The following is a 27,685-nucleotide window of genomic DNA, read 5'->3' as shown; positions in this document are numbered from 1 at the left end:
GTGGGTGTTGGAGAGATCCTGCCCTCTTCCCTTGCGGTTCAACTTGTAAAGAATGGGCCTGCCATGTGGGAGACCTAGGTTCGATACCTGGGTTGGGAAGATCCCCTGGAGAAGGGAAAGGCTACCCACTCCAGTGTTCTGGCCTGGAGAATTCCATGAGGTTACAAAGAGTAGGACACGACTGAGTGACTTTCACTTCCACTTCCCTTAATGGTCCCGGTGTAGATGCAGACAGCAAGAACAGTGTCCTCTGTAGGCCTCTGCCTAAAGAATTTTATATCAGGGTGTGTTGACCATGTTAATCACTCAGTTGTGTCTGACTGAGAAGGTAGATTGTTAACCATCTGAGCCATCAGAGAAGCTCTTGTTTTTTTTTTTTTTTTTTTTTTTTTTGTATCAACTTCCTCTTTATTTACTCAGAGTAGTAATTTAATAAAAGTTGTAACCATCATCCACAATTGACAAGCTTAAAATTTTATCACACATCAGAATAGCTTTTTTTTTAATTGCATTTACTTGGCATTTGCTGCTGATGGCAATATGGTTTTGTTGTTTTCAGACACGTTACTCCTAGAATCTACACTTGGATTACTTAGAATCTACACTTAGATTGCTCCTAGAATCTACACCATTTGCTTTGCTTCACGACAGGGGCCAATGCTGCAACTGGTTCATTAGTCTGCCATCATAAGCCTGCTGCCTTTAGAACTGCAAGATGTTCCTGACAACCTCAACATAGTGGCTATCCGGGGGCGGCTTCCTCTGACTCCCAGGCTGCAGGAACTTCTTAATGGTAGGAATGTTGCTGATTCTTGTCTTAAATTCCTGAAATGAGAAATAGTAAAATCAGGCTCTTAAGAGCAGTCACAACCTTTAAGGGAGCCCAAAACTTTGTTACAAGAGGTGGAAAGCTTAGATCCTCAATTGGTGAGGCCTAGAATGTTGAATCCAAGTCAATCCCTTGAAACATGTTTGCTGGGTATTCCTGAGAAAGGAATACAACTGCAGGCCTGTTTGGCATAAGTGAAATTTTCTTAGTGAAAAATCATTAACACCATTGGGTAGTGCATATCAATAACTCTAGAAATTCATATTTTTTGAAGTATCAGTTCCTTTCTAAAAATTAATTATACGAGAATAAGTAAGAGTGTGAGATAACTATAAGAATGTTACCACAATGAAAAATTGGAAATAATTTATATTTCTTGGAAAATAAAACTGTATATAAATTATGTTATATCCCTAAAAGAAATAGGTCAGTAATTTAAAATGATGTTTTAGATATAAAAGAAAAGAGGAAGATCCCTGTATTGACAGGGATTGAACTGCATTGCATTGTTTAGTTTAAAAAAAAATAGCCCAGGGTAGAACATAATATACACAATTTTCCATTTTGTGTGAGAAAGTGGGAGGAGGGGAGACAAATATATAATTCTTGTATCTGCATAAACACTGGATGGGCACACAGGAGCCAATAAAAGAGATTATAGAGGTGAGAATGTAGGAGGGCAGTGGTGAGAATGAAATTTCATTGTATAAGTTCTGATTTTTCAAAAAGATGTGACTCTACTGCCTAATAAAAGAAAATAAAATTAGATTGCAGAAGAATATGCATTGACTGTAAATATATTTATGATAAATTAAAAAATGTTACAAGCAGGCCACAGAACAATATTTAGCATGACACCATTTGGGGGGAAAATGTAAAATAAGATGTCAGGAAGTCTAATGCAGAACCATTTGGTTGGTAGGATTATAGGTCTTTTTTGGGAGGGGGAGGTTTATACAAATGTCATATGTACTTTTTTTTGTTATTAAAAAATGTTGCTCTGGAACTTCCCTGGTGGTCCGGTGGTTAAGACCTTGCACGCACTGCAAATGCACAGGTTCGATCCCTGGTGGGGGAACTGAGATCCCACATGTTGTGTGGCAAAGCCAAAAAATAAAAAATGCTACTCTTGAAGTACAAAACCTATGGTCACCTATTAGAGAAAATCTTTGTAAGGAACTGAAACAGAAGCTAGGTAAGGTCTGGCAGTGTCAGGATTCAGAGAGAGGTCTGAGGACTAGCAGTGTGGTAGGAGAGAGGCAGGCACATAGGCAGACAGACACATACACAGACACACACACACACCCTTGTGTGTATGTTAGTCGCTCAGTTGTCCTGACTGAGCAGAGGTGGTACCCTCTGAGCAGAGGCTCTGAGCAATTGAGGGCCTGCATAGCATCAGGTGTTCAAGCTGGATTTAGAAGAGGCAGAGGAACCAGAGATCAAATTGCCAACATCCGTTGGATCATTAAAAAGGCAAGAGAGTTCCAGAAAAACATCTACTTCTGCTTTATTCACTATGCCAAAGCCTTTGACTGTGTGGATCACAATTGTGGAAAATTCTTCAGGAGATGGGAATACCAGACCACCTGACCTGCCTCCTGAGAAATCTGTATGCAGGTCAAGAAGAAACAGTTAGAACTGGACATGGAACAACAGACTGGTTCCAAATCAGGAAAGAAGCACATCAAGACTGTATATTATCACCCTGTTTATTTAACTTATATGCAGAATACATCATGAGAAATGCTGGACTGGATGAAGCACAAGCTGAAATCAAGATTGCTGTGAGAAATATCAATCACCTCAGATATGCAGATGATACCACACTTATGGCAGAAATCAAGGAAGAACTAAAAAGCCTCTTGATGAAAGTGAAGGAGAGTGAAAAAGTTGGCTTAAAACTCAACATTCATAAAATGAAGATCATGGCATCTGGTCCCATCACTTCATGGCAAATAGATGGGGAAACAATAGAAACAGTGACAGACATTATTTTGGGGGGCTCCAAAATCACTGCAGATGATGACTATAGCCATGAAATTAAAAGATGCTTGCTCCTTGGAAGAAAAGTTATGACCAATCTAGACAGCATATTAAAAGCAGAGACATACTTTGCCAACAAAGGTCCATCTAGTCAAAGCTATGGTTTTTCCAGTGGTCATGTATGGATGTGAGAGTTGGACTATAAAGAAGCTGAGCGCTAAAGAATTGATGCTTTCGAACTGTGGTGTCAGAGAAGACTCTTGAGAGTCCCTTGGGCTGCAAGGAGAGCCAACCAGTCCATCCTAAAGGAAATCAGTCCTGAATATTCATTGGAAGGACTGATGCTGGAGCTGAAACTCCAATACTTTGGCCACCTGATGTGAAGAACTGACTCATTGGAAAAGGCCCTGATGCTGGGAAAGTTTGAAGGCAGGAGGAGAAGGGGATGACAGAGGATGAGATGGTTGGATGCCATCACCAACTCAATGGACATGAGTTTGAGTAAGCTCTGGGAGTTGGTGATGGACAGGGAAGCCTGGCGTGCTGCAGTCCATGGGGTCGCAAAGAGTCGGACACAATTGAGTGACTGAACTGACTGGACAGATAGCGTCAGGGGGAGGAAAGGGGACAAAGTGGTCTGGTAGGAGCTGGAGAGGAAAACAACACAAGCAGACCCATCAGCCAGGAAAAACATTCAAAGCATCACAAAAAACGGAAAGGATTAAATGTTAATGGTAGAAATTAAAATCTTCCTTCTCCCTCTATAAGGTTTTATTTCCTAATCATCCTATTCTGTGAGCAGGAGACAATTACCAAAATGAGTGAAGTAATGATTTTTAAAACAGCCTTTTAAACTTTGTTTTGAGATTGGCCAGGGGGCATATTTTGTTTCCGTCTTTGTGTCTGTCCATGTTTCCCTGGACTCTGGGTGGATGCTAAAACTCTACCTTTAGCAGAGGGAAATCGGAAAGAACAGAAGCATCAAGTTCTTCCATTGTTAAAATAGCTTCCAGGAGCTGTATGTCTGCCCAGCTAAATTTGTTGCCAACGAGAAAATCCTCTCCGTGGTCTTTCAAAATCTGCAGAAAGAAAAATAAAGAATATCAAATAAAACTAAAGACTATTTTGCCTGGCTAAACACTTAACAAAAGCATGGGGTTTTTTGTACAGATCAAATTTACTTAAGAATCTTTTTCTTGATAATCTCCAAGAATGCTTGCAAGGAGAGAATGAAACTAACACCTTTATGTGTGTGTGTTAGTCACTCAAGTCGTGTCTGACTCTTTGGACCCCGTGGACTTAGCCTACCAGGCTCCTCTGTCCACGGAATTCTGCAGGCAAGAAGACTGGAGTGGGTAGCCATTCCCCTCTCCAGGGAAGCTTTCTGATCCAGGAAGATTGCTGGATCGAACCCACATCTGTGAGAATCACACGACTGAACGACTAACACCCTTATACATTATCGTAATCCACACAATCTTCTTGGAAATTTGATAGTGATGATCAAGACAATTTGGGTGGTGAAGTGCTGGAGTGGAACTCCTGTTGTGAGCCTAGAGCTGGTTAAGTAAAACTGTACCCACCAGCATAGAAGACATAAAGGTCATAATTAACTAGAATCTGGCTACTACACCACAGATAAGGTACCAGTGGGATACCAGAAGCTCAAACATGAGCCTTTTCACCATCCAGTGAAATATGAATATAAAAATTCCTCAGGTGCTGCTTTGAGTAGCAGATGTAAAAAACACAACTTTATTCCATAAATAAGGAACAAAGGTAAATTTGTTGTTATTCAGTCGCTCAGTCATGTCCAACTCTTTGTGACCCCATAGACTGCAGCATGCCAGGCTTCCCTGTCCTTCACCACCTCTTGGAGTTTGCTCAAACTCATATCCACTGAATCGATGATGCCATCCAACCATCCCATCCTCTGTCGTCCCCTACCTCCTCCTGCCCTCAATGTTTCCCAGCATCAGGGTCTTTTCCAATGAGTCTGCTCTTTGCATCAGGTGGCCAAAGTATTGAAGCTTCAGCTTCAGCATCAGTCCTTCACTCCCCTTGGTTTATTCCCATTTCGTTTGGTTAGAGGTTCCATAATTTTAGGTCATTTATTTGGGAATCCTTATTAAAGTTTTGGTCCAGATGCAGTACAGCACTAACACAGCTTCTGCCTTTTAAGATGTCAGTCTTTACTCTTATCAGCAATAGGGAATGTCACTGTCCCCGATCCCTGCAGCCTGGGAGGTAGACCAGGGGACTTGCTGCGCTGTGTACGCCCCTCCCCCAATTCTCGCCCGCCCCCCACCCCAACTGCCGCCTGGGCTCAGGGGGAGGACCCGGGGGGCGGGGACTTGGGAGGGTCATCCTCGTAGATGTCAGCCCTGCCCTGCTCCCCTGGAGGATCTGACTCCCAGCTGTCGCAGACCCTCACGCTGGGTCTCACTGCCTCGGCCAAACTGGATCCCCGCAGCCTACCTTTTCAAAGACGGGGAAGTACCGGGTTTTAGCTTTCTTCAAGACTAAAGCCAGGCTCTCCTCTTTTTCCTCCGGGGGTTTGAACGCAGCCAGCGCCACCATCAGCATGAGGTCCAGGGTGCCGTCGGCGTACATGTCGATCCTGACAAAACAGTGGAACTCTCAATCCAAGAGAAACCTTTGTGTGAGGGGTTTCCTGATGCACTCCTTTTTTTGGTGTGACTAGCAAATATGGAAAACTCAGCAGTGGCCACAGGACTGGAAAAGGTCAGTTTTCATTCCAATCCTAAAGAAAGGCAATGCCAAAGAATGCTCAAACTACCGCACAATTACGCTCATCTCACACGCTAGTAAAGTAATGCTTAAAATTCTCCAAGCCAGGCTTCAGCAATACGTGAACCGTGAACTTCCAGATGTTCAAGCTGGTTTTAGGAAAGGCAGAGGAACCAGAGATCAAATTGTCAACATCCGATGGATCATCGAAAAAGCAAGAGAGTTCCAGAAAAACATCTATTTCTGCTTTATTGACTATGCCAAAGCCTTTGACTGTGTGGATCACAATAAACTGGAAAATTCTGAAAGAGATGGGCACACCAGACCACTTGACCTGCCTCTTGAGAAACCTGTATGCAGGTCAGGAAGCAACAGTTAGAACTGGACATGGAACAACAGACTGTTTCCAAATAGGAAAAGCAGTACGTCAAGGCTGTATATTGTCACCCTGCTTATTTAACTTATATGCAGAGTATATCATGAGAAATGCTGAGCTGGAGGAAGCACAAGCTGGAATCAAGATTGCCAGGAGAAATATCAATAACCTCAGATATGCAGATGACACCACCCTTACGGCAGAAAGTGAAGAACTAAAGAGCCTCTTGATGAAAGTGAAAGAAGAGAGTGAAAAAGTTGGCTTAAAGCTCAACATTCAGAAAACAAGGATCATGGCATCCGGTCCCATCATTTCAATGCAGATAGATGGGGAAACAGTGGAAACAGTGTCAGACTTTATTTTTCTGGGCTCCAAAATCACTGAAGATGGTGATTGCAGCCATTAAATTAAAAGACACTTACTCCTTGGAAGGAAAGTTATGACCAACCTAGACAGCATATTAAAAAGCAGAGACATTACTTTGCCTACAAAGGTCCGTCTAGTCAAGGCTATGGTTTTTCCAGTGGTCATGTATAGATGTGAGAGTTGGACTATAAAGAAAGCTGAGCACTGAAGAATTCATGCTTTTAAACTGTGGTGTTGGAGAAGACTCTGGAGAGTCCCTTGGACTGCAAGGAGATCCAACCAGTCCATCCTAAAGGAGATCAGTCCTGGGTGTTCATTGGAAGGACTGATGTTGAGGCTGAACCTCCAATACTTTGGCCACCTGATGTGAAGACCTGCCTCATTGGAAAAGACCCTGATACTGGGAAAGATTGAGGGCAGGAAGAGAAGGGGACGACAGAGGATGAGATGGTTGGATGGCATCATCAACTCAACGGACATGGGTTTGGGTGGACTCCAGGAGCTGGTGATGGACAGGGAGGCCTGGCGTGCTATGGTTCATGCAGTTGCGAAGAGTCAGACATGACTGAGCAACTGAACTGAACTGAACTGAGATATTGGAACAGATGACTTATTTTTTTTTAATTATTGAAGTATAATTGATTTACAGTATTGTGCTAGTTTCAAGTGTACAGAAAAGTGATTCAGTTATAAGTACATAAGATATATTTATTTTTTCCTTATAGGTTATTACAAAATATTGAGTATAATTTGTGATAGGTCCCCTGAACAGGTCCCCGACCACAAATCCAGGAAAATTTTTACTGTTGCAAGTCTTCATTTTAAGTTTACTCATTTCCTGTAAAACTGCACTATTCCTGGGAGAAAGAACCCAGCCATGCTCAGCCAGGCCTAGCACAGTGCATAGCACAGAGTGGATCCCTGTGGTGTAGAAATGCAAAAAAACGGCCACAGATCTTCACTCTTCAGTATTTGTGGTAAAACTTGGCAGCTCTTCCTTTAGTAGATGGGGTCTGCTGCTTGGGCTGACCTCATGACTCAATTTGACCACTAGAATGATGTCCCAGTTCTGAGGCCAGAAGCTAACAGCCTGTGTGCTTTCTGAGAACCCTACCTGGCTGCAATCAGAACAAGCTCGGGAAGAGAGGACAAGAGACAGGTGGCCACTTGCTCACCAACTGATGGTCAGCTAGCACCCCAACCAGATTCTCCTTGCTGACTACCAGGTGACCACAGACCTAGGAGTGAGTCCAGCCAAGATACATCAAGCCTGGCCTGAAAATGCTGACACCCAGATGACCCGTTGACTGGTGGCATTGTTTAGTCACTCGGTCGTATCCAACTCTTTTGTGACCCCATTGACTGTAGCCTGCCACACTTCTCTGTCTATGGGATTTCCTAGGCAAGAATTCTGGAGTGGGTTGTCATTTCCTTCTCCAGGGGATCTTCCTGGCCCAAGGATCAAACCCAAGTCTCCTGCATTGGCAAGCAGATTCTTTACTGAGCCACCAAGGCTTCCCCCATAGACCAGTGAGCAATAACAAGTCCTTGCTGACTTAAGTCCCTGGGCTTCAGGGTGACATGCTATACAGCATTATTTGCAGTAATAGGTCATTGATACAATGCTCTATATTTGTCTGCTGAGTCAGTCATTGCCACCGTTGTGCAGAGTAGTTTATGAGATCATTTTATGAAAACACACTTTGTTAGGAGTGGGGAGAGAATATGAGAATGTCAAATGCAGACCACTGTGAAGAGTAGAAGGGGCGTCCAGGAGCAGGTGTTCAGAGTGTGCCCAAGATATACTGGGGTAGCACAAGCATCTCCCCTTGTCTCCTTGCCTCCTCCCCACCCTCCAGGCTGAAAGGCTGCATCTGATCTGGGTCTCGGTATAGGAAGACAGAGCTTGGAGAAGAACCAAGTATTGGCACGGGCACTCTGGTACCTGACTGTCTCCTTCGGGTCCTTCCCCTGCAAGTTGTACTTGGCAGCAAGGTAGCTGAGGATGGCTCTTGTCTGTGTCAGCTCCATTCCATCAATTTCAACCAGAGGCACCTGGCCGAAAAGCAGGCGTCTGTCTGTGGTTTGAGTGAAGAGATTAGGTTAAGAGACTCTCCCTCTATGGTTGTGGTCAGCCTACAGGAGGGTCTACTTCTGATTTTGTTGAGTAATTCTTAGTTTTCATCCAAAGGGGTGAGTTTAAGACCCCGGTTGTTGAGGAAATGCCTACCATTTGTTTAATGGAAAATGTGAGATTTGCTTGATAGGTACATGGGTTTTTGCACGTTGGTTAATCATGGTTATTTAAGGCTTTCTACATTTGCTCTGACTGTATTATAGTATCAGTGTTTTTTGGTTTTCAAAGTTTCAGGTGTGTAAGAATCACCTGGAAGAGGTGGTTGTTAAAAATACTCACCCCACCCTCCAGACACTCTGATTCAGGGATGGAGTCTGAATTCTTTAAAAAGTACAACAGGTATCACTCTAGGTCTGCATGGCAATGGGATGGATGTGACAGCAAGAACCCAGGTCCCAGGCCCACATGTTAGCTTTGGCCCTTCAAGCCCTGTGACTTTAAATAAATGACTTATCTGAGCTCCAGTTTCCTTTTCTCTAAAATAGCTGTAATATCCATCGAGCAGGATTTTGAAAAGATGAAACATCATAACATAAGTAAAACACTGAATACTGTCAACAATCAAGGTTCAGTAAAATCAAATTTTTCTTCTTTCTGAGTGAACTGCCTGTATAAATAATGCATTTAAAGATGTACTTTTTCATGGGGTCTTGAAGGAATGAATAGCCTTTAAATTTTCATAAACACCTGTACATTAATGAGAATAGGAATTTTACCCAGAATAGGAGTCAGGTTTCACTAGTGCACTGGCAAAGGCCACAGTTACTCTCCCCAGCTTCCAATAATTGACCTAATGAGACATGGGAATGTGGTGGCAGAAAGCTAGCCCAGGCGCCACTGGCAGCTTTCCAGGGAGCCAGTGTCCCTGTCTTGTGGGGTGATGGAGGACTTTAGACACACCTTTAACTTCTCCGAGCCTGTTTTCTGATCTGTAACAATCTGTCCTGCCCATTTTACTGAGTTTCTTTGGGCAAGATCGTACTTCAGAAATATCAATACTATTTTTAGCAGAGAGACTACTAAACCTCCATTTCCTGAGACAGTTCTACATTTGTCCAAAACTGAATAAACATCTAAAGCTGAGCTCTGTGTTGCTGTTTATGAATGATGCAAACAGCCATTAGAAATGATCCCTGCTTCTAGGAGCTGATGATCCTCTTCGGAAGAATTGAAGAAAATCTCAGATCAAGAACACAGGAGAGGACCTTTGAGATCTTTTAGTTCAGTTTGTTCATATTACGGACAATGCACTGTGGAGGCCAGTGGGGCAAAGCAACTTGCTCGGACCCAGAGAGGACAGCTAAGCCAGCAGAAGGGGGCCTCCTGACTCCCAGTCCAGTGCTCTCTCTGGACCGCTCACAGATGGCAGCAATGCCCAGGAGGCTGTCCTCAACAGCCTCACAGACCCAGCGAGGGATGGAGGGTTCCCTAGGATTTCCTGCATTTCTAGGGAATACTAGGAGTGCTAGGGAAATCCCTGGCATTTCCTGCCAGATTGATCATGGAAGAGTTTATACAACAACATCCATTTATTTATTCAATGCATAGGTATTTAACCACTATTGTGTGACTGTCCTTATTTAGAGTAAAATGGGGCAGAAATGAAGAGGAAGAGGGGAAGAGGCGCTTCAGAGGGATTCTAGATAATAAAGGTCCTGGATGAAAACTGGGGAGGGGTTAAGCAGGTCTTCCCTCTCCATGAGATTTCCTGGTACTCTGCAGTCAAGACAAGAAAGATTCTCTTATTGTATGGCAAGAAGACAGGATGAAGAGAAATGAAAGGTCTTGACCAAAGCCATGCAGTTTGTAAATGGCAGGTCTGCTGATGATTCGCTGAAAGTCTTTCTTAAAAAATAATCTGTGGTAATTTCATGACTGCTTATCAGCAACGATAGGGACCCTGGGTTTCCTTAGATTAAAAAAAATAACATTATGGCTGTGAGAAGTAGGACTGGAGAAATATCAGTCTTCTCTCTTAGTGGGAGAAAATCGGGGAATTGTAGGGATTAAGAACTTCTTCTGAATGTAATCAAATTTGGATCTTTTTTATAGCTTTGATTCTACAGTTGTGACCTGATAAAATTATCTCTGTTAATCTGCTAAAACCACTAAGAAAAAGTGAATATGAACCACGAGAACCAGGGAATATTTTAGATCTAATTCACCTGCCCTTTTTTCCCCTCTCCTCTGGCCCACTGGATCATTGTGAAGAATCCTTGAAGGCTTCTCTGGTGGGATGGGGATTATTGAACCAGTTGGCACTGGATCAACCCAGGCTGTTGCCAAGTTGAGGCCAGAGTCATAACCTACTCGATACCTTTTTATGAGGCTAAGGAGGCAGAGCGGATGACACCTTTAGCTCTACGCTGGGGGCAAAGTGAACAGTTACTATTAGCAATCATGCTGTTTGCCTTTTCTAATGGTTGTCATTCTAGAGTTCTGTGCTGAAATGAATATTTCTGGGAACATATTTTATTTTTCCCATAAGATAACATTGAATAAATCTAGGCTCACCCTTCTGCAACTTCTCATATTGTTCTCTTGTTTCAAGAAATTCTTCTTCAAACTAAAAAAAAAAAAAAACAAACCAGGATACATTGTTATAAACTTAAGGTGAGAGAAAGAAAAGAAATGCTTATAGTATAAAATTCCCAACATCTTCCAGAATGAAAATATTATAAAAATTAGCTTAAAAAATTAGCACCTGTTCAAGAATTTGTTACTGAGAGGATCTGTCCCTCCTTTAAGTGGATAAGTGTGTTTTCATCTCCTGCATAAACATACATATTCATTTTCAAATAAAAAATCACCTTGAACCGCCCCCCCCCAAAAAAAAAGACCACAAAGTTATCAACTACCATGTAGCTGAAAACTCTGACAGACTATGCATGTAAAAGTAGCTTAGGCTAACATGGGACAGGCACCCCTTCCTAATTAAAGGATATCCCCAAGGCCCCATTCATATATTTCCTTGTCCTCATCTTAGCTCTACCTTCTCTCTAAACTCTTGCCCTCTCCTCCAATTGCCCCCTGATTTCTCCTCTTCCCTTTCTTCTCTTTTTTTCTTCTCTCTCTTCTGCATCCTCCTCCCTCCATATCAGGTCAAATTAGGCATTTCTTTTTGCTCACATACTCAGTGAAAAGGACCCAAAGATCATTACTCAGGTGGGAGTATCATCATTTACTGATGGAGTTTCCAAGAGCTTTTGTGGGACAGAGTGACTTTTTGTACACCAAACCTTGAAATGGGGCTTAAGATAGGGGAGTAAATAAAGCAAAACAAAGAAGATCCTAAGTCCATGTTCTAGAGGAGGTGGCATTCAGTCAGGGACAAGGGAGTCTACACCAGCATGAAACAGAACAATTCCAAAGCACTTGTAAAAAATCTATGAAAAAGTCAGAGAAAGGGTTAAGAAAAAATACTGAAGTTAGGGAAAGATCCCTGTGGGGTAGGCCTTTAGGAGAAGGGTCAAGGGGTGGTGGGCAAGCTGCAGCTGGGCCTGAGGTTCCAGTGGACAGCCATGGGTAGAGCAGGACTGAAGTGCTGACCAGAGTTGGAAAGACCCTGGGAAATGAGCTGGTCTTGACTGAGAGAATGAGTCAAATGTGAGTCTCTTCTATCTCCTCAATTTGTGATCCACCAAGATTATGGCAGAAAGTGAAGAGGAACTAAAAGGCCTCTTGATGAAAGTGAAAGAGGAGAATAAAAAGTTGGCTTAAAGCTCAACATTCAGAAAACTAAGATCATGGCATCTGGTCCCATCACTTCCTGGCAAATAGATGGGGAGACAGTGGAAACAGTGTCAGACTTTATTTTGGGGGCTCCAAAATCACTGCAGATGGTGATTGCAGCCATGAAGTTAAAAGACACTTACTCCTTGGAAGGAAAGTTATGACCAACCTAGATAGCATATTCAAAAGCAGAGACGTTACTTTGCCAACAAAGGTCCATCTAGTCAAGGCTATGGTTTTTCCAGTGGTCATGTATGGATATGAGAGTTGGACTGTGAAGAAAGCTGAGCACTGAAGAATTGATGCTTTTGAACTTTGGTGTTGGAGAAGACTCTTGAGAGTCCCTTGGACTGCAGGGGGATCCAACCAGTCCATTCTAAAGGAGATCAGTCCTGGGTGTTCATGGGAAGGAATGATGCTGAGGCTGAAACTCCAGTACTTTGGCCACCTCATGCAAAGAGTTGACTCATTGGAAAAGACCCTGATGCTGGGAGGGATTGGGGGCAGGAGGAGAAGGGGACGGCAGAGGATGAGATGGCTGGATGACATCACCAACCCGATGGACATGAGTTTGAGTGAATTCTGGGAGTTGGTGATGGACAGGGAGGCCTGGAGTGCTGCAATTCATGGGGTCGCAAAGAGTCGGACATGACTGAGTGACTGAACTGAAGTGAAGATCTTTCTAGGCTCAGGAAGCTTCCAGAACACCTCCCTAGGCTTCTCCCTTCCTACTCCTGTTTAAGCAGAAGACTATGAGCCCACCTTCACCTTGAGAAGGCAGTTGGAAAGGGAAAGAGTGGATACAGATTGAAAGGCACCATCCTGACTTTTGAAAGGTGAAGAGGACCACTTCAGTCTCACCCAGATTACCCGCCCCACTTCCATTTTGCAATCGGGAACCAACCTCCACACCAGCTGCAGCCAGCAGCCAGCGGATAGACTCCATCCTGCCTCGGCCGTGGAAGTACCAGAGCTTGGGTTTGGCCGCCATGACTGCTGGCTTGGGTTTTCTGAAGGGCAAAATAAGCAAATATGTTTAAAAGAACAAACTAGCACAGACTATATGGTGTATCTCCCCTTAATTCCAAAATTGGTGAAACAAAACTATTATTTAGGGATGCATATATAGGAGGCAAAAGTATGAAGAGAAGCAAGGAAATAATTATGACAGACACAAGATGGTGGTTACCTCTAGTGAGGAGAAATGGGGGCTGTGATTGGATCAGGGTATGGGGGTTCTGGGATGCTAATAACGTTCTGTTTCTGAAACAGAATTAGTAATTAGCCTTTATAATTAATCTTTAAACTGTATAGAAATACTTTTGCACTTTCCTGTGTGTATGCTCTGTCTCACAATTTAAGAAATAGGAAAAGAACAAACAAACCAGTTAAGCCCCAAACTGCCCTGCATTACATGCTAGCCAGGATCCCACTTTAAGTGGCTGCTTATGCTAACAAAACTCGCAAGGAAGTAAAAAAATCAGAATAACAGTAGTCAGTTTATGATGAGAAACGTAACTGTTAATACCCACAATCATATGCGAACGGAGTCACTTGGGTTCTCAAGCCTTGAGGTTTTTGAAGCCATTTCCCCCACAGCCAGCCACTTCTCCTCTGCACTGGATTTACAGTTTAACTCTTGGAGAAGTTTGATTCCTTTCCTGCTGTTTTGCCACTTCCTGGGCACTGCCTATGTTTGGTTGTCAAGATTTATTCCTTTTAAACTGCCTGGTTAGCTCCTGCATGACAATTTCAAGAGCTTCTTGAAAACCCACCACTGTATTGTCCTGGGAGACACAATGATTAAAAAGGTACCACAGTTCTCTGATTAGAGAAACTATGCCTAGGTCCAGCAGCTCACTACTAACAAACCTTGAAACGAATTGTGCAATAAACTGAATGTGGAGAAAATATGAGAAGAGGAGAGAGTGACTATGTCTTCTTCTTAACCTTTCTCCAACAAGATAACTCCTGAATCCTCTGATCTCCTGGAGCATCCCTTATAGGATGATTAAGGACCAGATAGAAGCAGCCCCTCATACTCTTAGAAATCAAAAGGAGGAAGGTGCAGCCAAATACATACAGTTGGTTCCTGTGCCTGGGACATTCACATCCAGATGGCCAGCTTCCAGTCCTGGTCATGTGTCAGGAGGCAAATGAAACTGGCAACTGACAAATGGGTCCTGGCTCAGAGGACCCCCTCCAGGTCTGCAGGCATTCTGCAGCTTTCAGATAAAAATCAAGCAATACTGGTGAAGTCAAATGCTGGTGTCTCACTTGGGAAGCTCCATCTTCCTCTCTCTTGGGTGCACAGTGCTCCCACTATTTGACCCCTCTCTACCTGCCCTGAGAAACAGGGATGAGGATGTAAGTCAAACTGGGGCTGCTCTGAGGTTGCTTCCTGTCATTCTGTCTCCCTGAAATGTTTGGTCCAAATTCTGTTTGAAATAAACCCAATGGGACTCTTTTTATAGTGATTCTATTCTGCTTCCCTAGTTAGCCAAAGTTGAAAATTACCCTTTGGTTTAGAAACCATGGATCTAAATACAGGCATCTCTGGTAGCTTCCAGAAAGCTGTTTCTGAGCAGTGGATGCTAAAGTGTAGGCTGAATAGTCTTTCTTCTGTCTGGTTATTCTCTTAGTGAGATGAACACTCACAGCCCTGGACTGCTCATAGGAGATGGGCACCTTATGTGGCCACTGAGTGTCATGACTTGGAGGCTCCAGATTATGTATTAGTTCTTGTCAAGAGTGAGCTACCAATGGTGCCAATGATACAGAACTCTCAGACAAAAGGACTGTAAGCAAAATGCCATTCTAAACATATTAAGAATGGGACAAGCTTCTTGTTGGCATGGCAGTTGATATTCGAAGGGATGTAGAGATACGTGCTTTCGAGGTGGAATCAGTGAGAAGCTGCAAACATCGGACAAGTGGAGAGCAGTCTGGCATCAGGAATGGAATGAGGGGAGAGTCACTGAGTGAGAGGGAGGCCTGGGCTCTGTTGAGTACAACCTCCTGGATGTGGCTAACAACCCCTTGGGCCCGTCCAAGAGAATGAACGGTGAGAAAGCTTGTGATTCACTGTAGGACTTTGTGGGGACTTCTGGGAACAGATCCCTTTTCTCCTGTCCTCTGTTGTCACTCCTTTCTGAAGTACCTAGCTAACAGCATCTGATGGACATTCCCGAGTTGTTTTACAGATGCTAAAACCACCACCAAATGGGAGAAACTAACTACTTGACGATCACGAGCACATAGGCCCCAGACCTACCAGAGCCTGAGGATTGATAACGTGATACCAGTCCCCACCCTCACCTGGCCTTTAAAAATGCCTTGCTGAAATCCATCGGAGAGTTTGCGCTTTTTGAGCACTAGCTGTCCTGGACGCCTTGCTTGGTACCCTGCAATAAGTGCTACTCTTTCCGTTACCACAGCCCAGTGTCAGTAGAATGGCTTTATTGAACATAGGCAAGTGGACCCAAGTTTGGATCTGATTCTGTTCAGGTACAGCTTGCTCTGTGTTAGACCTGGGGTTGGATGCTCAAACAGAAGTGATAAGTGAGTGTGACTACTCCCATCCTTCAAAGGCTGGGGGATCTGCGCTTTAGAGTCATGAGTCCTGACTATTGTACAACCTTATTCCATCTCTCTAGGCCTCTGTCTCCTAATCCTTAAGATGGGGGTAGTGGTTGTACTCCCTGCCTCAGAGACTTGTTGTGAAGACCAAGGATTGAAAAAAATTAATAGATAAAATACATACCATAATGTCTCACCCATATCAACTAGAGTCTTCCATGCTTCTTTAATCAAATTACAGGTGGATATGGTATTTTCTTAGAATTTTTTATGCTATGATTGGCTTGTTTTACACATGATTTATGTTTGTCACAAATGCGACTGATACTTGTAAAAGAGAGCTAAAACTTCTGGAAAGTTGATCAGATATTCAATAGAAGACATTTAAAATGTAAAACCTGGTGTGGTTTTTGCCTTCGTTTGTGGTTATGAGGGTAATTGGAGCACCTGCACAGTTTGCTGCTGTAAGGAAGCGTATTTGGGAATTTAATGTGACCCTTTGTGTTCACAATTTCCCTCCCCCACCCACTTACTTCTGCCTGACCCACAAACATTCTCAAGATGTGTAGGAAGTTAAAGGATGAATCAACTCCCCTCCCCACCACTACCTCCAAGTCTTCCCTGGTGCCCAAGGGAGCCCCCAAAGCCCAGGGTTACAATGAAGGAGAACTCATTTCAGATAAACAGGACCATAGCCTGCAATTTTACCTTCCAGTCCAAAAGAAATAAAACTTTTTTTCTAGTTGTTAGTAACCAGCCACCACTTCTTATAAAAATCCCAGCAAGTGTTCATGTGCCCCACTGATGGCTGCCTCTAGCCAACTAGCCGCTCTTCCTCACCTCTCAGCCCGCGCTCCACAACGTTCTGAATTGGGCTCTCAGGTGAATGATGGAGTCTCAACAGGACTCTGGTCCCCACTCAACCCCTCCCAGGAGGAGCTGTTCCTTCTAGAATAGCAGAGACAGACAAGGGGCCCAGTACATCTTACAATCTCACACCATAGCCCAGGATGAACTGCTCCCCTGGATTCAACACCACAATATATTAAGCTCCTGGTAGGCAGGAGTCTTGACATAGTTCTTCCATCTCCTGCAGAACCAACCCAGCATTATCCTAGACACATGGCAGCTATTACCTCAATGAGCCACATACAGAGACCAGTTTTTTCATTTGTTAAGATTTCTGTGTTTGATCTTTCATTCTTTCAACATTAAATGTTTATGGATCTCCTTCTATGGCTATAGTCCTAGGCTATACCCTCCAGTCATACAAAGATAAATAAGATGTGGTTTCTGCCATTGAAAACCTTATATCTAGTGATGGAAATATCCAGACCATGAAGAGGTAAGTCAGAATAAGTGTTTAAGAAAAGCATGATATAGCATTACAGGGACAGAGCCTTACAGATTAGGTGTATATATAAATATGTTTGGTTCCTTGAGCCCCCACCTCTCCCTACTCCCAAGGCATTATAAATTAATGGCCTAAACCAACTTCTTTAGTCCTTTATCCTTGACCTGTAATGAATTTCAACAAAGATTAATTTCAAACCACAACTTGGTAACACAGAGGCCCAAGTTCATGCTTCAGAAATTAAACCCCATTCTCATTGTTTAAAAAAAAGTACATTGTCAAAGCTTGAAAGAACAGGTGTGATGGAAATATTCATCCTGCTTGTGGGAAACAAAGAAGCCAAGAACAAAAGAATTCTTTCTGGATTTCATCCCAAATGCAAACAGCTCTGAGAACACAGCTTGCTGGAAGAACAAGAGCCTGAGGGGTCATGCTGAGTATAAATTCACTCGCATCTCTTCAAGTCTGCTTTTTATGTTGACCTTGACCAACAGGTGGGTCCTGAATTAAATACAGCTTGTTCCCAAAGTAGACTCCTTGCCTGACTCCTTTTACAAAAATCATTTTATTTATTTATTTATTTTGGCTGTGCTGAGTCTTTGTTGCTATGTGAGCTTTTCTCTAGTTGCAGGGAGTGGGGGCTACTCTAGAGTTGTGGTGTGAAGGCTTCTCATTGTGGTGGCGTCTCCAGACTCTAGGGCACGTGGGCTTCAGCAGTTGCAGCATGTGGGCTCAGTAGTTGTGGCACACGGGCTTAGTTGCTCCGCGGCATGTGGGATCTTCCTGGATCAGGGATCGAACCTATGTCTCCTGCATTGGCAGGCGGATTCTTTACTGCTGAGCCACCAGGGAAGCCCTCCGCACATGACTCTTTTGACATTGGAAATTGACACTCATCACTCAGGGGTGTTGAACTTCTCCTGTGTGCGGCTTTACCTGAGGTGAGCAGGATTATGCACATCCCACTTAGAATCCCAGGTGCCCAAGGCAAGGTGGGCAGAAAGCAGCCATAATGGTATGACAGCCTTTGGATATTTGGTGTGTGGTCTTTCAGTAATAAGCATGCTCTAAATTTCTTTTTCTTTTTTTTTTTTTGTAACCGTAAATTAAGCAATGACTTATGTGATAAAAAACAGAAAACAAAACCCACAAATTTTAAAAAATTGCACTTACCAGTATTTAAAACTTTGCTTTTCAAAAGGTATTTTTTAACAAAAAGAAAAGGCAAATCAAATATTGGGAGAAATTATTTACAAAGCATACCTGATTTAAGGAAATCATCCAGAATGTATAAAGAACACTTGTACCTCAATAATAAAAAATAAAAACCAACACTTAAAACCAGTGGACAAAACAAAAACAAAAACAAAAACAAAAACAAAAAAAAACCCCAGTGGGCAAAAATTTGAGCAGATAAAACTAAAATTAAAAAAAAAAATTTTAGAAAATGTGGAAGAACATGTATCTGAGTCAGGCCCTGGATACCAGGAAAAGCAAAGACCTATGTCAAGATTTCAGCTCCTCTTCTCACTTGAGTAAGTTTTTTAAACCTCTCTCAGCTACAGTTTCCTTATAGTCCCTAAATCATTTGGTTAGTGGTAGAAATGTGATGGCAACCCACTCCAGTGTTCTTGCCTGGAGAATCCCAGGGACGGGGGAGCCTGGTGGGCTGCCATCTATGGGGTCTCACAGAGTCGGACACAACTGACGCGACTTAGCAGCAGCAGCAGAAATGTGATAGTGTGCAAACTGCTGAACATAGTAAGGACTCAAAAAATGGCACCTGCGTCCCCCCCCCCCACACACGCATACACACACCTATATCTCCAGATTGTAGCAACAGTCACATGTGAGAAAAAAAAAATCAGTGGAAGTGGAAGGCGCTCTTTAGAAGTGTATTTGTTGTTGTTTTCTGCTTTGTTTCTTTGGCTGTGTGGCATGTGGGATCGTCGTTCCCTGACTAGGGACTGAACCATGCCCCCTGCTGTGGAAGCATAGAGACCTAAACACTGGACCAGCAGCATCAGCTTTGTCAAGGAACTTGTTAGAAATGCAGAATCTCAGTTCCTGGGCCGGATCTACTGAATCAAAGGCTGCATTTTTCACAAGACCCCCCAAGGGGATTCATTTGAACACAGGCAGAGCCCGGAGAAATTGCGGATTTGGTTCCAGACCACGGCAATAAAGTGAATATTGGAATAAAGTGAGTCACACTTTTTTTGTTTGTTTGTTTCCTAGTGCAGCTCCCAGTGCAGGAAGGACCCAAGTGACATTTCCTCTCTGAAAAACTACCACCTCCCCAGTCCTCATTTTCAAGGTAAAGACATTATGATTTCCTTAGGATGTCCCTGGAGCTCAGGGTGCTTTTGCCAACTTGAGTCTGTGGAATTATATCTGGAAGAACTTTTAGACCCCATCTAGTGGAGAAGGCAGTGGCACCCCACTCCAGTACTCTTGCCTAGAAAATCCCATGGACGGAAGAGCCTGGAACGCTGCAGTCCATGGGGTTGCTAAGAGTCAGACACGACCGAGTGACTTCCCTTTCACTTTTCACTTTCATGCATTGGAGAAGGAAATGGCAACCCACTCCAGTGTTCTTGCCTGGAGAATCCCAGGGACGGGGGAGCCTGGTGGGCTGCCGTCTATGGGGTCGCACAGAGTCGGACACGACTGAAGAGACTTAGCAGCAGCAGCAGCAGTGCATATAAAAGTTATGCTCGTACTATACTGTATTTTTTAACTGTGCTGTACCATTATGTCTAAAAAAATGTACATAGCTTAATTAGAAAATACTTTATTGCTAAAAAATGCTTGCCATCACCTGAACTTTCAGCAAGTCATAATCTTCTTGCAATAGTAACATCAAAGATCACTTATCACCATAACAAGTTAATAATAATGAAAAAAATTGAAATATCATGATATTTACCAAAATGTGATACAGAGACACAAAGTGAACAAATGCTAATTGGAAAAATGAGGCTGACAAACTTGCTTGAAGCAGGGTTTCACAAAACTACTATTTGTGAAAAAAAAGTAAAACAAAGAACAGCGCAATAGCTGCAGAGCACAATAAAACGAGATGTGCCTGTACTAAAATTAAGCTTGAGAAGCCAGACCTAGAGTGAAAGCCCAACTACGCTACACCTGGGACTCAGGGTGTGGCCCCAGGTTCTCCCAGGGTTTGCTGGACAGGCACAAAATACAGAATCTGATGTTTAAAAAGCAGGCTGATGTGCAGGAGGGTGTGGGGCCAGAACAGAGAAAGGGAAGGGGAGAGGGAATCAGGCAGAATTCTATTTCCTATGTTGAATCATTTACACTGACCCCCTTAAAGAGAGGAATTCCTAGGATGCAAGGCCTCCTCCAATCTCCAAGATTAACCAAGTACCAGGTGTGTAGATTCAAGCTCTTGGGCAGATCTGGAAAAAGATGTCAGTTTCTTCAACTGTAAAATGAGGAGTTGGTTCAGAGTTCAATCATCTTCCTTTTCTCAGCTTTAACAGTCTTTCTGATCTTACTTCTTTTCCCCTATATTCATTCGCCCTCTGCTCCTATCTGCTGAACATACATGTTGGGAAATCAGCCAGTCTTTTGGGGGCAATGGGTGTGAAATTCTGCTGACAATGTTAACAGTTGTTCTGGGTAATTTAGGCATATCAATGCACATTTTCCTTGATTTCAGTTAGGCAAAAAGCAGGCTTTTATTGAATTTTCAAGATAATGAAAGTTTTGAGAGATTAACTAAAGAAGTTACCAGTTTTAGCAGATGTTTTGGGCCAGAATACAAGAGGCGAATTTTAAATCTATCATCACTAGAAATATCCTTGACATTTATTCTGCTTCTCCAGTGGATCAGAACCGTCTGCCTTCATGACAAAGCAGAGCAGCGCGTGGGATCTTAGTTTCCCAGCCAGGGATCGAACCTGTGCCCCCTGTACTGGGAGCACAGAGTCTTGAACACTGGACCCCTAGGGAAGTTCCTGGATCTGACACCTTAATTAGTTGGATTTGACATGCTATCAGAGGGAAAGTCTCCTACATGGAGCCCCCACCGCCGCCCCACCCTCACCAAAAGAGCTGCGTTAGTGTTTACATGTGGAGAAGGCAATGGCACCCCACTCCAGTACTCTTGCCTGGAAAATCCCATGGACGGAGGAGCCTGGTAGGCTGCAGTCCATGGGGTCGCTAAGAGTTGGACATGACTGAGCAACTTCCCTTTCACTTTTCACTTTCATGCATTGGAGAAGGAAATGGCAACCCACTCCAGTGTTCTTGCCTGGAGAATCCCAGGGACGGGGGAGCCTGGTGGGCTGCTGTCTATGGGGTCGCACAGAGTCGGACACGACTGAAGCGACTTAGCAGCAGCATCAGCAGCAGTGCTTACATGACATTTTAAAGACACAAATAGCTGAACCCTATTCCTGGGTGGGGTGGGAGTGGGGATTACTTATAGGATGATGAGGGAGGTAATTTTGTTCTAAGTTCACATGCTAAGTAAGCATCTTCTATATTTCAGTTACAGAAATGAAATTTCCTTTACATTAAAGTCTAACAGATTGATTCATGTTGACTTATCCCCACAAGGTTAACAAATTGAAAGAAACAAACAAATTAAAAGAAACAAACAAGACATAAATGAAAAGTATAAGGAGACTTTCATCCCAGGCTCCTTGGAGGATAAACAAAGTAAACCACAACATGGCCCACTGCTGTTAAAAACTGGGGCAAATTCTAGAAAAATCTGTGTCAGGGTTTGACTTAGAGACTCCTGCTTTCAACTTGGCGCCATCCCCTGAGGAAGCAAGAACCCAGGGGAAGACCCCAGTGTCAGATCATTTGAACTGAATCTTCCACGCATACAAGGGATGCAGGAGATTGAGTTTACCTGTAGGCACCCGGCACAGAGTGGGTGATTTCTGTGTTCTTTCCAGCTGTGTTCAAAACAATGCAATTTGGCCAAGGAGGAAAAAATGTAATGGCTCAAAAATTAACAAACGCTTAAGTTCCACCAAGGGCGTTATGTCCACCAATCACCTGAAATACCACTTGACTCTTACATACTATTTTTGAAATTACACTTAATATGTAACACAGTTTTGAGGGCATTTGTATGTCTGACATTATGCACATTTCATGCATCGAAATGATAGTCTTCAAAGGCCTTGTTTAGATGTACATTTGCTATTTCATTTTCATTTGTGTATCTACTCTGCAGAAAAAAATACCCATTCCTTTTGTTTGACATAAGCAAGTTTAGAAATAGTCATTATTGTAGAGCAGAGAATGGAACAGCATTTTATTTTATTATTATTATTTTTTTTAATTTTATTTTATTTTTAAACTTAACATAACTATATTAGATTTGCCAAATATCAAAATGAATCTGCCACGGAACAGCATTTTAAATCAACTATACTTCAACAAAAATAAAAGTAAATAATAGTCATTAAGTTAACCATAAGATTACAAAAATTTCTGACTACAAGTGACAAATTTGGTCACAAAATAAACTATCCAACCAAGCCTAAAAAGAACAGATAACAACTTCACCACTAACCTTATCTTTTCCTGGATCTCCTCTCTGGGGTGCTTCAGGGGGATTAAGTGAGGATTTATAATCCTTTCCTTTCTAATTGAAAGCTCTACCCCCTCAAGGGATTGGCCAATGAGCATTCCAGTTTGTATACACCTCTAGGGCTTCACTTTACATCCGTTGTTTGGATGTTTGATCAAGTTACTCGAATAAGTAGAAAGAAAGATTCCACTGGCTCATTCAACAAATATTTACTGAGTACCACTCTGTGCCACGGAGAAGGCGATGGCACCCCACTCCAGTACTCTTGCCTGGAAAATCCCATGGATGGAGGAGCCTGGTAGGCTGCAGTCCATGGGGTTGCTAAGAGTCAGACACGACTGAGCGACTTCACTTTCATGCATTGGGAAGGAAATGGCAACCCACTCCAGTGTTCTTGCCTGGAGAATCCCAGGGATGGGGAACCTGGTGGCTGCCGTCTATGGGGTCACACAGAGTCGGACAAGACTGAAGTGACTTAGCAGCAGCACTCTGTGCCAGGTACTGTTTTAGTCCCAGGGTCTACGATGTTACACATGTCAGACTCAATTCCTGCCCTGGTGGTAGTACTTACATTCTAGTTGGGGAAAACAGGCTGTATGAATGTATAAGCAAATAAGTGCCTGGTGTTCAAAATAATAATGCCAACAATGTATCAGATGATTATAACTTATGGATAAAAGAAATCTATGACAACAGTGTTATAAGGGATAGGACGGAGGAATTAGAAGCAGTTATAAGGTACCTGAGAAATCCATATGCAGGTCAAGAAGCAACCGTTAGAACTGGAAATAGAACAACAGACTGGTTACAAATTGGGAAAGGAGTACGTCAAAGCTGTATATTGTCATCCTGCTTATTTAAACTTATGTGCAGAATACATTATGCGAAATGCCAGGCTGGATGAAGCACAAGCTGGAATCAAGATTGCCAGGAGAAATATCAATAACCTTAGATACGCAGATGACACCACCTTTATGGCAGAAAGCGAAGAACTAAAGAGCCTCTTGATGAAAGTGAAAGAGGGGAGTGAAAAAGTTGGCTTAAAGCTCAACATTCAGAAAACTAAGATCATGGCATCCGGTCCCATCACTTCATGGCAAATAGATGGAGAAACAGTGGAAAGAGTGACAGACTTTATTTTTGGGGGCTCCAAAATCACTGCAGATGGTGACTGCAGCCATGAAATTTAAAGACACTCCTTGGAAGAAAAGTTATGACCAATCTAGACAGCATATTAAAAAGCAGAGACATTACTTTGCCAACAAAGGTCCATCTAGTCAAGGCTATGGTTTTTCCAGTAGTCATGTATGGATGTGAGAGTTGGACTATAAAGAAAGCTGAGCGATAAAGAATTGACACTTTTGAACTGTGGCGTTGGAGAAGACTCTTGAGAGTCCCTTGGACTGTAAGGAGATCCAACCAGTCCATCCTAAAGGAAATCAGTCCTGAATATTCATTGGAAGGATTGATGCTGAAGCTGAAACTCCAATACTTTGGCCACCTGATTTGAAGAACTGACTCATTGGAAAAGACCCTGATGCTGGGAAAGATTGAAGGCTGGAGAAGGGGACGACAGAGGATGAGATGGTTGGATGGCATCACTGACTTGATGGACATGAGTTTGAGTAAGCTTCAGGAGTTGGTGATGGACAGGGAATCCTGGCGTGCTGCAGTCCTTGCGGTTGCAAAGAGTTGGACATGACTGAGCAACTGAACGGAACTGATAAGGTACCTGCATCATCTGTGAAGTGATATAGTGTTGGTGGAAGAGGCCTTAGTGTTGTTGTATATAAATACTACAAACTTCAGAACAACTACTAAAACCAGAAAAATACAAACTATAATTGACATGCTAAGAAAGGAGAAAAAATAGAATTATATAACATGTTCAATTAAAACAGAAAGGGGAGAAAAAGAGTAGCTGCTGCTGCTGCTGCTAAGTCGCTTCAGTCGTGTCCGACTCTGTGCGACCCCATAGACAGCAGCCCACCAGGCTCCCCCGTCCCTGGGATTCTCCAGGCAAGAACACTGGAGTGGGTTGCCATTTCCATCTCCAATGCATGAAAGTGAAAAGTGAAAGTGAAGTCGCTCAGTCGTGTCTGACTCCTAGCGACCCCATGGACTGCAGTCTACCAGGCTTCTCCATCCATGGGATTTTCCAGGCAAGAGTACTGGAGTGGGGTGCCATTGCCTTCTCTGGAAAAAGAGTAGAAGACAAAGCTAAAACAGTGGGGGGGGGGCGAAGAACCAAGGCAACAAATAGAAAAGAGTCACACAAAAAAGAAAAGAGTAGAGATTAATGCAACCACATCAATAATCAGTTTAAATGTGAATTGTCATGGTCTGCGCACAAGTTGGAAAAGAATCTCCAGACATGAGGCAGAATGAGAGAAGTATAGAGTTTATTAAAGCAGGAGACATTGTTAGAACAGCAGGCTGGCTCAAGGAAGAGCTGACTCCTTTTATGGATTAGTAGCCAATTTTTATAGTCTCAAGACAAAGAAAATTCCTGCTGGGAGGGTGGCATTAGGTAGTTAGTTAGGGTGCTATAGGGTGGGTAATTGGGTGAGTATATTTTCCTAATATGGGGTCAGGGAGCTGGCCAGTTTAGGGGAGGCTCATGGCAATGGTTACTGTGCGACTTGGTCAGTTCGTGGGACTTGGTGCAGGGCTCCACCTCTGTGGCCTCCATATAAGGCTTTACACCTGTGACCATGATACAGAGCTCCATATGAATGTTGTAAACATTCATGAGTGGATTTTAAAACAAGATCCTATTTTTGGTTTTCTGCAAGAAACCCACTTTAAAGACACAGATTGATTAAACAGAGAGATTGATGGTGGGTGTCAAGTGCTTTGAAGAAAATAAAATGATGAGAAAGATGAGAGATGCGATGGATGATGAGAAAGAAACATGGGGTGTGGGGTTGGGCCACAGAGTTCACGATCAGAAGATTCCCTTAGCGGGAACATTGAAGCTGATGGAACAAGGATCCCGCCACGGAATCTTCTGGGCAGACAAGTTGGGTAAAGGAATAAAATGCACATACAACAAAGTGGGAACACCAGCAAGTACGAGGGCCTGGGCTGGTGGCCATTTGCTGCAGACCCTGCCCCCTGGAATTCACCTTCTGCTGTTCCGTCCATGGGCCCTTCCATATCCACCCTCCTCAGGGACCCAGGCAGGAGTGTCACGTGTTCCTTTGGGCACCCAGTCTACCAAAGCCCTCTAAGCAGCTTATGTTGGGTCCTGGGCTCATTAGGTGCTGCACCTCCTCCTCTGACAGACATCAGAACCCCACACCGTTCAGCTCCTCCTTTTGTCCCAGAGGACACTGGAGCCCCCACAACTGCCCTGTTTACCCGCGGGGTGCCCTTTCACCCCGTTGGCTCAGCTGCTGTGGGGTCTAGCCCGTGAGCCTCATGGGCCCCCTCTGCCCTGTCTCCCTGCCTCACACGTCTGATTCCTTCCTAAACACAGCATGCTGACATCTTTGAGGACAACCATCCGCTGCCTGACCTCCTGGCTCTTTTACCAGAGTCTGGTGGCTCATGAAGATGGGATGGTGGAGGCTGTTGAGACTAAAAGGTCTGGACCCCTCAAAAAGGTTGTGACAAGGACAGGAAACTGCACTTGTGCAGGATGGGGGAGGGGGAGCTTGTCTCCAACATGGGAAGTGAACTGAATGATTTAAGGTCGTATAACCCTGAGCAGAGTGGTGTGGGAACCTGTCTTCACTGGAGGCAGCTTGGCTTTTATTTTCACTAATCCTCCAATTCAGCACAGACCCAACTTCCTCACTGGTTGTCTTCTCCAAGAGCCAGCCTTGAGGGCCCCCTTGTGTCTGAGAGAGTTAAAACCCCCAAAGCACTGTTTGGCACAATGGCTTCTGGTCTGCTCAAATAATATTATCAGGCAATGGCCCTGGGTATTGAAATCCCACCCAGTCATATAACAGCTCCCATTTCCTGCTGTCTTACAGAACTCAACGACAGAGATCTTGTTACCAAGTCAGTGTCTGCTCCCATGTGTAAATTAATCTCCAAGTGAGGGTAAAGCGTTTGCCCTCACTGAAGCATTGGAAGGGAGCAATCCAAGACCGCCCTTGCTCTGACACCAACTGCAGGTTCACGGTGGTGGTGGTTTAAGTGTTCAGTCGTGTCCGACTCTTGTGACCCCCACGGACTGTAGCCCGCTAGGCTCCTCTGTCCATGGAATTCTCCAGGCAAGAATACTGGAGTGGGTTGCCATTTCCTACTCCAGGGGATCTTCCTGACCCGGGGAGCACACCCATGTCTCTTACTTCTCCTGCACTTGCAGGTAGGTTCTTTACCACTAGTGCCACCTGGAAAGCCCTCGGAGTGTCCCCCAAATGGCCTCATGCCCGAACAGTCTGCTGGAAAGACTCACAGAACTCACAGAAAATGGTTATACTCACAGCAACGGTTTACTACAGAGAGGACACAGATGAAAATCTGCCAAGGGAAGAGATGCACAGGACTGAGTCCAAAAGGGTCCCAGGCTCAGAGTGTCCAGATGTCCTCATTCGGCAGAACCGGAAGTCCAGGGTTTTACTGGAGCTCCATCACGTGGGCATGACTGACCACCCACGTGGCTGATCTGTCTCCAGCCCCCTCCAGAGTGGGGCTGACACCACATGACCCAGAGCCCCACCCTCCATCGCATGGTTGCTGTGGCTCAAAGCCTATGCTTGAAATCATATAGCCATTGTTATCTACCTGGCCCAGGGCCCCTGGCAAACAAAGATACTCCTATCAGGCATGTCTCCGAATAGTAAATGGTAAGAGAGATTCCAAGGCTTAGAGATCAGCTTCCTGAAGCCAAGGCCAGACCTGTACGTGGGGAAGGTGATTCTTTCCGCATCCCTACCCCCACACCCATTCAGTTTCTTCTTTTTGTTCCTTTGCTCCCAGGAGGCTGGTGGGAGCATCAGCCTGGACACCAGTGCTCCCCCGGCCTGCCCAGTGATGCACCT

At 43.9% G+C, this 27,685-nt stretch overlaps 1 protein-coding gene and 1 long non-coding RNA gene across 2 annotated transcripts in view; one reads left to right on the top strand and one right to left on the bottom strand.

Moving 5' to 3' along the window:
• LOC112580183 overlaps positions 1 to 19,588 on the top strand; it is a 50,589-nt gene extending 31,001 nt beyond the window's left edge. The window contains exons 2-3 of the long non-coding RNA XR_003104432.3: positions 652 to 793; positions 19,349 to 19,588. This is a non-coding gene — a long non-coding RNA (uncharacterized LOC112580183). The remainder of the gene's footprint in view (positions 1 to 651; positions 794 to 19,348) is intronic.
• LOC102399334 (glutathione S-transferase A4) lies at positions 689 to 27,468 on the bottom strand. The gene is made up of 7 exons (XM_006056775.4): positions 27,128 to 27,468; positions 13,082 to 13,187; positions 10,960 to 11,011; positions 8,254 to 8,386; positions 5,294 to 5,435; positions 3,763 to 3,894; positions 689 to 825 (listed from the first exon to the last, which is right to left on the bottom strand). The coding sequence occupies exons 2-7, from the start codon at positions 13,166 to 13,168 to the stop codon at positions 703 to 705; spliced, it is 669 nt and encodes a 222-aa protein (XP_006056837.3). The 5' UTR covers positions 13,169 to 13,187; positions 27,128 to 27,468; the 3' UTR covers positions 689 to 702.
• Positions 27,469 to 27,685: the final 217 nt, after the last annotated feature.

The sequence above is a fragment of the Bubalus bubalis genome, chromosome 2 (assembly GCF_019923935.1).
Source record: "Bubalus bubalis isolate 160015118507 breed Murrah chromosome 2, NDDB_SH_1, whole genome shotgun sequence".
Classification (NCBI taxonomy): domain Eukaryota; kingdom Metazoa; phylum Chordata; class Mammalia; order Artiodactyla; family Bovidae; genus Bubalus; species Bubalus bubalis.
The sequence above is the reverse complement of the archived record's forward strand: the minus strand, read 5'-3'. Positions and strand labels throughout refer to the sequence as shown.

Excerpts from the sequence above, each read along its gene's own strand:
- LOC102399334 (XM_006056775.4), bottom strand. The coding sequence starts at position 13,168 with ATGGCGGCCAAACCCAAGCTCTGGTACTTCCACGGCCGAGGCAGGATG. Across the intron at positions 5,436-8,253 it reads GACCCGAAGGAGACAGTCAG|GATCGACATGTACGCCGACG; the intron begins GTACCAGAGTGC and ends CTGTTTTGTCAG. Across the intron at positions 3,895-5,293 it reads ACTTCCCCGTCTTTGAAAAG|ATTTTGAAAGACCACGGAGA; the intron begins GTAGGCTGCGGG and ends TTCTTTCTGCAG.